This window comes from Phalacrocorax carbo, chromosome 10 (assembly GCF_963921805.1).
Source record: "Phalacrocorax carbo chromosome 10, bPhaCar2.1, whole genome shotgun sequence".
NCBI classification, from domain to species: domain Eukaryota; kingdom Metazoa; phylum Chordata; class Aves; order Suliformes; family Phalacrocoracidae; genus Phalacrocorax; species Phalacrocorax carbo.
This window is the reverse complement of record NC_087522.1, coordinates 25,651,903-25,666,649: the sequence shown is the minus strand read 5'-3', so window position 1 is coordinate 25,666,649 and position 14,747 is coordinate 25,651,903. Positions and strand designations below refer to the sequence as shown.

Here is a 14,747-nt window from a genome sequence, read left to right as displayed (position 1 = left end):
TGCTTCCTGCAGCGTACCCCCCCACCCAAGGTAAATCCCGATGTACAATCCCACTTGCAGCAGGGTGAGAATTGAGATAAAACTATTTTTGACTGCAGCAACCACACATAGGTACAGCTGAGAAGGCAACGTGTCCAACTTGGAAAGGTCTAGTGCAGACACAGTACTGATGACTGGTATTTCCACCACTGTTCTAGGTCTCTTGGCCCTCCTGCACAAAGGTCAGTAACTTCTTCCCCCCGTACAAAAAGTGCTTCAGCAGAATGCTCAAAGGAGCTGTTCTCTATTTCAAAGAAATTCGGTTTAGTACAAAACTTTTATTAATATCAATACTGCAAAACTATAAAAGTGAACACAGAGAATCTGAGCAGGCCCAGAGCCTGTCCCATCTATTAACCTCTGGGACAGCAGCAAGGCCCAGGCAGCTTTGTAAACAAACTAGAAAAAGCAAAACTTTTCAGTTTAACAGCAGTCTTTGAGATTTGGCTCTGAGCAGGGGTGTTCAGAAGAAATTCCTCATTTCTGCTTTACAACGTTTTTCTCCAACATCCTGAAGCACACAGGCATGGATGGAAAAAAATTACCTCATCAGTGCCACAAAAAAGCCTCTAGAGCTCTGAAAACAGAAACTACACAATCAGTAGGTTCCCAGCTCCATACTGCCCTTGCATCCCATGAGGCAGGTGAAGAGCTCTGGCATCATCGTGTTCTTTGTGGTCTAGTTAAATAGCTGCAAGCACAGAATAGGCTAAGCCTGAGGTCTCGACAGATGCACATTTTCCAAGACGCTTGCATACAGGAGGTTGGTGTTACCTAGGCTACACAAGCAACCCATTGCCTCATCCCTGTGAACATTCTACCTTTTCGGGACATTAACCATGTTAGCAAAGGGTTTCTCAGCTCAGTTTGACTAGAACAGGCTGAGGGACCTGGTCATGAGCTGCTCCACAGCAGCCTGCAGTAGATGGTAACCTCTGACAAGTGATGACAAGCAGACGTGGCAGGCTGCAAGCAGTAACGTCAGCAGGATATGAGAACATCTTTGATGTTTTCCTAGTGCCTCAGAAAATGGGAGGTAACTCCACTTGGAGGAGGAACTGAGTACTGACACAACTTTCTAGACGGGGAAGCAGAGGGAGTCAGGGAAACAAGATCAGATCCAGGGAGGAAGGACGAAGTCAAAGTGTAATGCCCTGCACATCTTATAGTGCCCATTGCCAAGACTGAATTTGTACCCTGTGATCCAGAAAGGATCAAAATACTAAATCAGTTATCTAGATCCTTCCCTTTTCGCTTCCTTCCCTGTGATTTAGAATTGTTGTTTTTCGTTCTCATCTCCTCCAGCTCCCAAGACAGTAAGTTAGCTTTGAGTTTGCTTGTCCCAGGGTTTGCCTGCCTCTGCCCTCCACGTCTGGACAAACTCCAGCTTCCAATCCCCTGTTCTGTCATGGCTTTCAAAAGATGTTCTTGCTTCTTGGCCACCATCTCCTCACGGCTCCAGATCAGAATATTAAAGCCTGAGAGGAAAAATTAAACACTGTGCATCAGAAACTCTACATCAAATATAATACCTTAGACTCTGTCACTTAAAAACGCCAGAGATTCAAAATGCTTTCTCTCTTCTAAGGTATTTCCAAGGTACAGAGGATGTAAAGATGCTTACTGCAGGCGCTATCTCCACACAGCCATGGAAGTTTGATCTAATTAAGAAACGTGATCAAGTAGTTCCTAATCTCATCTGTCTCGCATCTAAGACCTAAATCTATAGTTAGCTCCCTTAATGCCATATGGCCTGTGAAAAACTGAGTAGTCTTGGCTCTGCAGCCTAGGAAATGAGATAAATTAAACAAAGGGAGGGGGTACAGCCTAGCAGGATAAGGCTTGTCCCCCCTACCCCCACCCCATCCTTTTCTGTGGCAGATGGCAGCAGCTCCCTGCTGCAGGGAGGCTTCTCACTCCTCTGGACTTCATGCGCTCAGGAATGTTGCACAGCAGATGACTAGCAACCTGTTTTCTAACTGCAAAGGTGGAAGACTGAAAAGAAGGCCTTGATCTCTTTTACACATGTAGGAAGTCATAGAGGACTACTAGCAAGTGGGATTTGGGACACCCTCACTCACAACTTGCTTTAGACTGGAGAAACAAGCCTGCCCTTTTCTGGGACTGGAACCCACCCATGCTTAGTGCCCTAGGTTCTCGTTACTTACCCATGCCAGAAGCCAGCGTGTCTCCCATAGGGTTAAATTTATTGAGCTGAAAATGGAAACATAATCAGAGCCTGTAAGAGCATCGCTGCTTTTGTAACAGCAACAAACCATCTGGAAAACCCACTGTTCCCCAAAGAGTATTACAGAAAATCCACAGATGACCGTTGACCAGCCCTGCTTGAGTCAGCAGCTAAAGCTGCAGCTTTAGTCGGCAGCCATACCCCCACGAGAGTGTGAGCCTGTCATAAGGAAAGAGGATACTCCTATTGTTCTAGTCCCTAACCCGTATCTCTTGGCTGCGATTCAACACACAGCAGTCCTTTTAGCAGTGGCGCTCAACTTACCGAGACGATACCAGAAGCATTTGGATCGTGGAGTTGACAAACCATCTCTCCGGTGTTTCCATCGAATACATCAACAGTTCGTAGCTCATTCACTGTGTATCCTGGGAACTTAGGGTCTGGGTAGCGACCTGCTACGATGAGGTCATAGCGCGGGTGCCATGTTGCCTAGTCATAGAGCAGAGTGAGGGGGACACAGCTCATACTGACGCACACCAGACAACCAGCAGTGTAAGCAATGGGTTGTACATCCCACCCACAGCCTGAGGAACAAGGGTATCCTCAGAACAGTGCTCTGCTGGGAGTTGCTGCAGTGTGAATATCCACCCATCGATGTAGTATCCTGACCAGGAATCAGACTGTTTTGGATGTACGGCCAGCTGTTAGCACCAGGTGTGATGCTCCTCTCAGACTGCGCTGCTTAACTCACCTTAATAGGTGTGAGGTGCTGAAACTGCCGATGTGGATGTGGGATCAGATGCTGTGGCTTGGTCCAGTCTGAAGAGGAGTAAACCCTTATTTCACTGCGCTGGTCTGTGCTCAGGAGTTTGGCACCATCTGTTGGGCTGAAGTAAGCTAGGGGAGGGGGGCAACAAGACAAACAAAAGGTCACAATGCTGTGATTGACAAGAAACACGGAAGTCACATTTCTCTGATTGGAAACCCATTGCTGTTTCTTTACCAGGGAAGTGAATATGGCCATGTGCCCCAAAAGACAAGACTTTCCCTGTCTCAGACAATCTCAAAACTCTTACAATCAGTAAACTGAGACCTACAGCACTGGATTATATAGGAAAAATCATTATCCTCGTTTTAGAATCACAGAAAAAAGATGTTGCAAAGAAAGGAACTTGCCCACTCAAATGGAAAGTTAGCGGAAAAGCTGGAGACAGACACCTGCAGTTTGGACTTCCATGAACTGGTACAACGGCACCCAAGAAACAGAGGCTTGAGTCTGTCAGAGGAACTGCCCCAATAAATTCCATTTTCTAATCTCAGCCACTGCTGCTTCCACACTTACCTCTCAAGGAACAGTGCCACAGTTTGTACGGCAAGTCTAAGACTGTGCTGCAGCTGCCCTATCCCCCACCCTGCCTCTGGCAACATGTTCCCAATGCCTGCCTTGCTTTAACACTAGCTACCGTGCAACTTCGAACTTGAGTGAAAGTCAACATTGCCACAACAATAAAAGGCGAGCTGAGCAGACTCTCTGCAGACATCCACACAATGAAATTCTTATCTCAACTCACCTGCATTAACAGGTTTGTCATGAGGAAGCACATGAAGAAAATTCATTTTGTTTTTGATGTTTCTGAGGTCCCAGATTTTGACTGTCTGATCCACAGACGCTGTGGCCAGCAACCACTCACATCGGGAGTTAAATTCCACATGAGTCACTTTCTTCCTGTGCAATTTCAGCTTCCAAATCTGCAGCAGAGGAAACAGAAAATCACATAGGAAAAAAATAATCAAGGACTGGAGTAAAGAAATGGAATAATAATCTACTAGAGCAGAGTAAAGAGGTCATACGTTTACACAGTAACAAAACTTCTAAAATAAACCAAGAGTTTATCCACTGGAAACAAGAAAGGAGAAGAATGACCTTGGGAACTAACTATCTAATTCTAGGAGAACTCTGATCCACCAGTTTATTACAGCCATGAGAAAGGAAAACGCAATCCCTGTTTCATGGAGGGAAACATTAATGCCACTGTACAAAGCAAGATCACATCTGGAATGCTTTATGCAGTGCCAGTCTTCCATCTGCAGAAAAATTAAAACGAACTGGAACAGGTACAGAAAATGCGCAGCCGAGACAATAAGGAAGGGCCTGCTTTGTGGAAGAAGACCAAAAGAGCTTGCTTTATCTTAGTAAAAAAGGTGAGAGGAGACATAACTGGCATCTAGAAATACATCAGCAAAGAAATGTGAGGGTAGGGGAAATATTTCAGTTAACAAGAACAAATGGATATAAACCGCCTGTGAATAAATTTCTATCCAAAGCCGGAAGATTATTTCTAATCAAAAGGGTGAAGCTGGCTCATCCTCCCTACAATAAAGGGCATCTCACTCTCTTTCAGGAGAAAAAAGGAAAGGAAGCAACTAAACATAAATCATTAGGAGCACTCCTGACTCTGCCCACTAATTTACACAGACGCCTCTAGCCACAGCTCACTGGATGGCAAACTCTTATAGCTGTTACCCTTACAGGCAGGAGAAACGGTAACTGCAGTGTGACAGTACAGCAGGCTCTTGAAAACAGGGCTCACTCCAGCTGTTCTCAAATATGTTTCTGTACTGCTTCAGAGTGGAAGGTGCAGTCTAACTCTGCCTGCCCTCTCGCGTCAAATGGCAGTAGTGCAATTTCTATCCCAACATTTGCTGTATTGCTCGTGTACCTGCCCCAAGGTCATGGAAGGCTATACATCAAAGCAGTATCTCCTAAATGGCTGCCATCAGCGCAGGAAGTTTCTGGAAGTGTGAAGGTCGTTGGCAGAGGGTGCTCACATCTTCAGGTTACCCTGTAATAACTCTGGCCAGTAGAATCATAGAATCATTAAGGTTGGAAAAGACCTCTAGGATCATTAAGTCCAACCATCAACCCAAAACCCCCATGCCTCTTAAACCATGTCCCAAAGTGCCACATTACATGTTTTTTGAACACCTCCAGGGATGGCGAATAGTAGCAAATACTCTTAAAGAAGAGGGAGCACAGAACGCAGTCCCTGTTTGTGAATTGTTACTGTTACGCTCAACAATGTGAAAACGTCTAATGAATGGCAGAAGCAGAGGACTTCTCACCACCTAGACAATGGGTGGACTCATCTCCTGAGCTGCAAGGTACTTTCTCCTCTTTTCAGGGTCCTTGTAGTGTAGGAAAGCACATGAGCCTTGAAGATTCCCGTAGAGAAGCTGCATGGAGCCATACAAACCTCTTCACCTGAAGTGCTGAGCAGGACCACGTTGCCTATATTATCACCTGTCACGACTGCACGGCAGCTTGCAGAAACATCAACGCTGCAGTACCAGCAACTAGAGGGAAAGACAAAAAATCAGTGCTGCCTCCCCCAGGCAAGTGAAGGCAGGGGAGCTGTGGTTCAAATCTCATCCCTGGCAAGGGAGACTGTAACAGATTGTAACTGCAATGTCCTGCCTGATGGTGTGGGCCTGAGTTTCAGGAAGGGGGGCAGCTTATCAGCAATGCTTCCTGGTGGTGATTGAATATGAAACAACTTCCTAGTCATTTGTGAAGTGCTCGTTAGATGGAGTGTGACACATTGGGACACTGAACATAATAGAGGCTAAAAAGCCACTTGGTGCTTGCCCACGGATACACCTTGGGAAAGATCAGAACACCCTTGTGACATTGACAAATGTACAGAAACAGCTTTAAAAATCATATTTTCCACAAAGCACTGAAGTAACAGTAAAGAAATTACAAAAGCTTTGGACTGGAAAGTTGGACATCAAACTCTCTCAACTTCACACTCCAGGAAACAAAACAGAATAGAGACTTATGTGATACAGACTTATGTCTTAACCCCAGCTCTGCTGGGAGGGGAAAGGCAGAGAGAATAAAGCCGGGGTCCTTTGGGAACATGTTAGGAAAGCTTCACTTGCAAAGATAAATTATTCTAGAATTCACGGTCATGGAAACTAGCATGGTGAGCCTGAAGCCTCCAGAAGGGCAGCAGAGTAAGCTCAATAGCCTGAAACTCAAGATTGTGCAGGGATGTTTTGTGGCTTTCCTATGCTACCTGAGCTACTACAGACAAAACACAGAACACAATGAAGAGGAGGAAGTTATCCTGCTCTTCTCACCTCACACTTTACGAAAGGAAAAGCTGTCAGTATCTGCAAGACAGGAGATGGCGTCACCAGAAAGCAACTTCATAAGATGCAGGCAGCACACCCGGCTGCTGTAAAAGCCCAAGTGCCCTGGGACTGCCTAGCTTGTCACCCTCCCTGCAGCACTAGGTCTCGAGCAGGAGCCAGTCTCCAAGCTCCCTCACAGGACCAATTCAAGGGTGTCCTAACACTGGCAAACAGGAAGATGTTAGAGAGCACACAAAGCAGCATAGCATTAACCCCAAGGAACAGAGAATAAGCCTCACACTGCTCCCTTCTCACCAAACGTTATGGTGCTCATGGCCACAGTCCGGGGCACGGGAGATCACCTGCACTGCTCTGCCCTCAAGGTCCTGCAGACTTAGGGTGCCATCCCCTGATGCCACATAAAGCTTCGCTGCCTCATAAGGACTGAACTTGAAGTCTCCAAGAGAATCTCCTGGCCCTTTCTGGAATACACACAAAGCCAAGAGGCATCAAGGTTAGAGTGGAAGACAAAAACCTTAATACAACACTCATCTGGAACACACTGCTGGTTTCCCTAGGTACAATGCACTGCTTTCTCACAGGGCATGTACATAAGAACTCGTCTTGCGAGCTGAGCACATACATTCTGAGCCTGTAAGTTCAACCCCACTGCTTTGGGCTGCAAACCTCATTAGCAACATTGCTTCCTCTGCTCCGGGGGTAGGACTAATCTGCAGTGAACCACCTGGCTCAGACCAGGCTCAGGAGATCACAAGCAAAACCAGCACCTTTCCAGGCAGAAACCACATAAAATCTCGTGATGGTCATGCACCGAGCTTTTCTTACAGAGACTTCATTCACCAGTTCCCTACAAGCTGCTTCCAGTGCTGTATCTGGTCTTTCTCAAGGTACCGGCAGGCAAGATGAGAGCAGTGCAAGGAGAAATCCTACTGCTAACCCCATGGCACAGGAATCTTATGTTCTGTATTATGTTGTATTGTTGTTATGTTGTTTTGTTAATGTTATTTTCCCCCAGTCTGTCTACTGAGGAAATACGGAAACCCTACACAAGGACAGAAAAGAAGGATGCTAGCTGGGAGTCCCCAAACTCTTTGATACTCAAGTGCACTCCATCTGTTGCTCATAGAGCAAACACTTAATAAAGTCTGACTGTAAATTCTAGATTTCAAGAATCCAATAAGATAAAAACAGGCCTGCCCACAGAGCTTGCCTGTTCTCAGAGCGGTAGGAGGGTGGCATGCCCTTTCAAATCCAGGCATCATTGCTGTGACAGGCATCCCAATGTGATATGAGATCCTCATGTCCCAGGACCCAGTCTGTCCCACCTTGCTCACCTGGCCAGTCACCCCAGCACAACCTGGGTTCACCTTCTGCCCTATTACAAGGCCGCAGCTGAAACAGCCAGTTTGGAAACCAACCACAGAAGTTGCCACCCAGAGAATCGGGTGGAGAAAAGGAAAGAGGTGGCTAACCCAAATTCCCTCACTTACCTTTAAGCACTGAACTGAAGTAACTAATTGAAGAGCTCAGGCTTCTTCATGAGTCCACAGAAAAAGCAACAGTCTGAGAGGGTGATTCTAAGCACAGGCAGACAGAGTAGCCTCTAGCAATTCATCTCCTCTTTTCACTCATTACTGAAGGAGCCCAGACTCTTTAATTTTGCTATTTTAGATAAGCACCAAAAAAGTTAGATGGGATGAATTGGGGTGATCCCTATGACACACGCACCACTTGAATTCAGTGGCCTTTGCGGAGAAGCACTGAGGGGACTATAAATTGCCCTGTAAAAACCATCTGACAACAAGCATCACTGCTAACGGGTGAAGAGGTTAGAAGGTCCCCAGGGCACAAAGCTATGGGAGGTTTAAGAACAGACAGCTGAGGAAATGCACTGGCACCCCCATGCTCTACCATGTACAACAGGCAGTAAGCAGCATCAAAGAGTCCCTCCCCTTCATGAATAAAAGCTCTCTCCTACCCACCACCCTGTTTCAGGGAAAAACAAAAAGGGACAGTGAGCCTCCATGGAAAAGAGAGGATCCCTGAAATTTAGAGGATAAAGGTCGTGTACGTGGAGAAGAGGAAGCCCAGGACCCACGTAGTAGAGACAAACATCTCTCTCTCTCTGTAGTGCTCCTGCCAGCAGGACACAGAGGCCCAAAGCATTGCTGTATTTCTTACTCCCAGTCCTCGGTGCTGGTGAAGACCCGGACAGTATTGCCATTAAAATCCTGCAGGGTGGTAGTGCCGGCAACTGACGAAGTGTACAGCTGACTAGGGTTAAAGGGGTTAAACTTCATTCCTGTGATGGCCCCTCCAGCTCCCATCTACAAGGAAGGGGATGAACAAAAGAAAAATCCACTGAGTGATGGGGAAGGAGAAAAGTGTGTTCTGTAAGTCTGCATTCACTGCTATGTCCTTAACAGCAACAGTGAAACACACCACAGCCCTTCAAGGAGAAAAAGACAACCACGTCTTCCCACATGATGGCTGTCTAGACAGCTGCCCTCCTGGAGGACAAAACTGCAACTCCTTCAGTCCCCAGGCAATGTATTCCCTGGCTGGCTGGCACCATACAATTTACAAAAAGAGAAAGATGACCCTGCAATTTCTGGAGGATAGACCTCCTCCCAGTGTATACCTGTGTATACACTTGGGAACAAAAGTTACTGAGTCTTTGAGCCCCTGTCAGTATGAGAATGGCTGAATACAGTGATAAGGGGGCATGCCAGCTATACAAACCATTCATTCTACCTTAGGTTCTCACTCCAGATAAAGGAACTTTGTTTCTCCCCACTCAAAGTCGTTTCCTCATCTGACACAGAATAAAAGGCAAGCAGAGAAAGATCAAGACCTAAAACAGACAAACCCTCTCTGCCTACTTGCTTCCAGCATCCCTTTAAGACAACTGCTTTGCCAGTTGCTGAATTATTTTTCCACTGAGCACACACCAAGTACTGCTTCATTATGAACTTCAGCAACATGCCTTAGTTCTCCCCAGCACTAGAACAGTCTGGGTCTTGGGAACAGACATGCTGTTGCATCTCAGTCCTGCCCCACAGCTGGCTACCCTGCAACCCGAGACCCTTATGGGCCTCTCACAACAGACCTCAGTTTTGATCTGCATTATTTGGTGGCACTCCCATTTTCCCTCCCACCCATTCCACACACACAGAGGCTTACCCCTTTTATGAAGCAGGTTTTAGTAAGTACTTCATAGTCCCAAAGGATGATGTCTCCACCTTTGGAACCAACAGCTACAGTACTGGGGTGTGTTGGATGCCATTCCAGGCATGTCACTCTCCTGTCAAAGGGACTTGCTGTTCGAAAGAGGCGGTATGAGGCAAGAGAACGCAGAAAGGGCAGCTGCAGACACTGTTAAAAAGATAAAGATAATTATTACTTTTGCAGGGATCCACAAGATTCTCTGAATGAGGAGGCTAACAATTTCTAACTGCCATCAGTGTCAGCACATTCACACATTCACACGTGCCGCTCCAGCTGATGGAAATGGGCTCTGTTGTTTCTCACCATTCATACATTCACATTCTAGGCCTCTTTGTAGAATGAACATGCTGTCCCCAAGGGAAACAGCCTGTCACCACACAAATCCACATCAGCCACAGCACTCGGAAACCACAGAGAAATGAGAGATACCGTACCTTAAATGGTGTACAAGGAGTTAAGCCTTGTGGGCTAAGCTAAAAATTAACATTTACATTAACAAGGAAGGAGAACGTGCCTCCGCACCACAATCTGTGTCTTTACCAAGCATCCCAAAATGTTACACATCGTCCAGAGATACAATATTATGTTCCCCCACCCAAACTGCCTGCAGCTCAACTATACAGCATAGGAGCAAACAGAATACTTCAAATGAAAGAGGGAGTATGGCTCTGAAATCAGTAAAACATTATGGATTTGATGTCTGTGAAGAGGAAACATCAATAGTAAACCTGACATGATTATCAAAGTAGAGTGGGTACAAAAACAGAATGACAGAACAGTCAAGATTAGTGTGCGAAAGTAGCACTGTGCAATAACTCCAATGGTAGAGTGGGTAAATTTAAATGTGATTCAAGGAAGCACAGAATTAACAGAGGGATAAAATGTAGAGCGTCAGGGCCAGGACAACCGAAAGCGAAAGCCATCTCAGCTCTTGCATTTTACAGGATTAAGAAACATAAGGGTGCACCAGACTTGGGAGCCACAGTGTACGTGAGGAACTTTAAGCCCCTTTAAAGTTTCCCAGCATGTGTTCATGATGTTTTTATGTAGGGAGCTGAGATGTCCAACAGGTCGTGAAGGAGAAACTCCTCACCTGCCTGAGCTGGGCACGAATGGAGCCTCCCAGCATGTTCTGGTAGACATAATGAACAATGCTGCACTGCCGCTCCAGCTGACGGAAAAGGGCTCTGTTGTTTCTCACCATGGACCCGCCTCCACTCCAACCTGCTGGAGAGGAAAGGAGTAAAACTTACTGAGAGCCAACATCTCACATGCTCATTCAATAAAAACATGGGAAGACATCTGTATTTGCTGCAAAATCCACAAGAGAAGTGTCTCTAAATGATTCTTACATACCTAAGGTGCAGCAGCCTCTGCAATTATGGAACCTAGTGCTTCCCATAGCCTGCCAGAGCTTTGCATATGCTTCCTCTTGCTAAACCTTCCTTCTCCTTGCCAAAGACTTATCAAAAAGACAACAGGAGAGGACTAAAGCAAAGCCACAGATGGTGCATCTCTTGGACAGTACACACCTTCAGTGGTTCATCCCCAAAATCAACAAAGCTATCCAAAGCCCCAGCAAATTGGAAATACCCCATGGGAGGCGGTAAACCCCAGGTTACAGCAAAGGGAAGGTCAGATGTGTGACCAGCAGAAACATTAACATCTGAAAATTCCCCAAGCATAGCGACACAAGTTCCCACACGGTTCCTGAAATGCCTGCTTGTGAATCAGAATTTTCGATCTGCTTGTGCTGTAACCCATAGAGTCTGCCTACAGCACAGCGAGTTCTGTTTTGGATAATAGACTTGCTGACACCTCGCTGGCAGAAAACCTTTCTGTTCGGAGTGATTTTTGCTGAGTACAGCATGCTTCCACATTTTGTTCATGTTCCAAGTTTTGATCTTCAGGGACCTTTACATAAAAACCAGATCTGTTCAGTCCCATGTCTGTGATCTAATCATCCGCACAGCAATGGTCTGTAACACTCCAGGGGATCTAGATGTCAAATGGGAAAGAAGCATTTCTTAAAAAACAAAAATACTATTTTCGTTTAAGGATGATTATAAAAAAGAACCCAGAAATGGCACCATTTAATATGATTAGAACCCATATAAAATCTTTTTTTAATGCAGTGGTGGAGCCTAGAAGCGCATGGGTGTGAAACAGAAGTTCTTTTTTCACATGCCAACATAGTGCCAACACTTGGCACACCTGTTGAAATAGGTTAAAAAGTATTTATATTCTAATTCCTGTTTTTCACAAAAGAATTAGCATCCGCAGTTCCTTCTGATGGATCCATTTCATTACAAAGGATAATTTATTAAGAAACAAACTTTAGGCCTTTTTAGAATCTGCTGGAAGAAACCCTTTACAAAGGTGTTTCAGTTGGAAGAAACTGAACCTGTCCGGGAGAAAAAAAAAATTTCCAAAACATATAAAAATCAAAACTGGAACACGAATGGAAAACCTCAAATACAAAGGTCTTCATCTTCAAAAAGCATTAAGGGAAAAATTGATTGGCTTCATTTTTCCAAAGTACCAGCTACATCCAGTTCCCTCTGGATCTTACAGGAACTGCAGATGCTCACCAAATTGGAGCACCAGGCCATGAAGTTGCAACGAAAATCAGGTAGCTAAATTAACTACAGAAGATGCTTTAACTATCCACAATTATTCACAGAACTCCTTTTAAATAAAGTATTTTGCCTCTGTGTCCACTGTTCACACTGCCAACTGCTCTGAGTTTGGAGTTATACACCAGACAATGGAGACAGGCAAAACTGTAGAACTCCGCTATCTCTGACTGTTGAAAAACACTTCAGCAATTTCTGGATCCTTACAGCCAAAAGTGTACAGAAAGTGTGTAATATTTCCATGCAAGGCAGTAACTCTAGTGATCTCCTAAACAAACAATGGAATTAAACGTTTCGTCTGAGAAAAGGAGGCTGAGGGGAGACCTTATCACTCACTACAACTACCTGAAAGGAGGCTATAGTGAGGGGGGTGTTGGTCTCCTTTCCCAGGTAACAAGTGACAGGATGAGAGGAAACGGGCTCAGGTTGTGCCAGGGGAGATTTAGATTGGATATTAGGAAAAATGTCTTCACTGAAAGGGTTGTCAAGCACTGAGGAGGCTTCCAAGGGAAGCGGCTGAGTCACCATCCTGGAGGTATTTAAAAGATGCATAGATGTGGCACTTAGGGATATGGTTTAGTGGTGCACTTGGTGGGTTAATGGTTGGACTCGATGATCTTAAGAGTCTTTTCCAACTTAAATGATTTCATGATTCTATTAAAATAGTCCTTACCATAGCTGAAGCCTACACAGCTTTCTTGATAATACAAAGCACTAACTTTTCCAGTATCTTAGAACTTAATCACCGCTCCTCGTTACATAAAAAGTCATTAAGAGATTTGTTTTTTAAAAAGTTACATACTAAAAAAATGCACAATGGGAGAAGGGTTAGTGGAAATTCTGCCCAGTCTAATCCAAACATAGAGGTAGAAAGTATTCCTATATACTGTAGCAAAAGTTAGAATATGCAAAGATTCAGGTGGAAATGTCAGTTTAGACTGCATGCTGCAGGATACCAAGCTGCACTAAGAATTGCATGGGAGAAGAAACAACATTTTACCAAGACTGGTCTGTCCTACAATAAGGCAGACATCTGGTAATTCAGGAATACCACAGAACTTAACCACACTCAAATGAGCTGTGACAGCATCTTCAGTGAGCAGGCTTCGGCTGAGGGGTGCAGAGTCTCAAAAATTAAACACGCATGCATGTGCGCAGGCACTCACTCACTATACAGATAACCGGAGGAAGTTACTACCCTGATTCGTGTCTGTGTATCACTTCAATACATAACCCCATCTGAACACTCATGTCTGAGCACGCGTCTTGGCATTCTCCCTCTTCAGCTAGTTGGTGCCTGTCACTTAGGGTAAATCTTGTTGGGAGAAACAGTAAGGAACTGAGGAAATGTTACCGATTTTCTCGGGGGGTTTGGATGTTTTTCTCACAAACAACCTCTTTGCTTGTGGCTCGTTCCCTAGTTCCTCGTAGTCCCATTTCCTCTTCCCAGCTGATTTTCCCTCTTCTGGCCAACGCTCATGTGCGCTCTCATGCTTCTTGTCCTTTGGATGGTTCACTGGAGCCATTCTGTCTGACCACTATAAGCAAACAAAGCACGGAAGGTAAGACTGCCATACACTTTTAACTAGGAGACAGAAAAACGGGAATTAAACATATCCCAGTGGTCTGACAGTAGTGATTATACCTGTACCCTCTTTCACCAGCAAGACACTAGCTTTTTGTTGCGCTCTGCTGGAGAGGGAGATAGGTTCAATGAACTTCTTTGTTCACATATGAAAATGAGCATATCCTAAAGCATGTGTTTTGACAGATGTGCTTCTACTGAACTTTCAAGCTTAAAACCTACAGATCTGCATAAAGTACATCTGTGAAACCACATAATACACTAACTGTTTCTCCAGTAGCTCACATTGAGCTCTTTAGATTCAACTGCGAAAAAGGTCAGAGCTTTTCATGACAGTGGCCAGGGCTAGTCTGGCAGCAAACAGGCTGAGGGCATACCCCGCGTAACGGCCCCCTGCCCTCAGCACCACCGCCCGGCCCTGGGGCCGGGCCCCCCGCGGGCTCTGCGTACCAGCCGCGTGACGCAGCGGCTCCTCTTCTGCGTTATGACGCCACCCAGCCCGCCAGGAAAGGCGCGGGCCTCCCACCGCCTTCCTGGTAGCTGCCGGGTGGCGCGTCACGCGCTCCTCGCAGCCGCACGTTTCCACACGCGCACCCCCTCCCCAAAGAAGAGCCTCCCCGAAGAGCCCGTACTTATTTATAACTCGGGAACTGCTGTCACGGACACCCGCCCGCGTTAAATACAGCGCAGCGGCGGCACGGGCTTCCCCACACGGCGCCCGGCCCGCGCCGGCCCCGGCCCCGCCGCCCTCAGCCCCTCGCACACCCCCGGGCAGGAAGGACGGCCCCGCTCCGGCCTCACCTGCGCGGCAGCGGCCTCTCTCCGCTCCCCCGACGCGGCCGAGGACAGCGGGCGGCAGTCGGCCCCTCCCCCGCGGTTTCATAACCGGGGCGGGAAGCGGCGGGGGGGGGGG

General features: G+C 46.3%; 1 protein-coding gene across 6 annotated transcripts; it reads right to left on the bottom strand.

Moving 5' to 3' along the window:
* Positions 1 to 297: 297 nt before the first annotated feature.
* On the bottom strand, positions 298 to 14,747 carry DDB2 (damage specific DNA binding protein 2). 6 transcript variants are annotated; one of them, XM_064462626.1, is made up of 11 exons: positions 14,636 to 14,747; positions 13,604 to 13,787; positions 10,707 to 10,840; positions 9,569 to 9,760; positions 8,567 to 8,712; positions 5,482 to 5,581; positions 3,799 to 3,976; positions 2,979 to 3,124; positions 2,552 to 2,716; positions 2,208 to 2,253; positions 298 to 1,517 (listed from the first exon to the last, which is right to left on the bottom strand). In XM_064462626.1, the coding sequence occupies exons 2-11, from the start codon at positions 13,773 to 13,775 to the stop codon at positions 1,267 to 1,269; spliced, it is 1,530 nt and encodes a 509-aa protein (XP_064318696.1). In that variant the 5' UTR covers positions 13,776 to 13,787; positions 14,636 to 14,747; the 3' UTR covers positions 298 to 1,266. The 6 variants fall into 6 exon arrangements, with proteins under 6 accessions (XP_064318696.1, XP_064318694.1, XP_064318698.1 ...); XM_064462624.1 differs by lacking the exon at positions 8,567 to 8,712 and adding an exon at positions 6,680 to 6,846; XM_064462628.1 differs by having other exon boundaries at positions 10,707 to 10,837.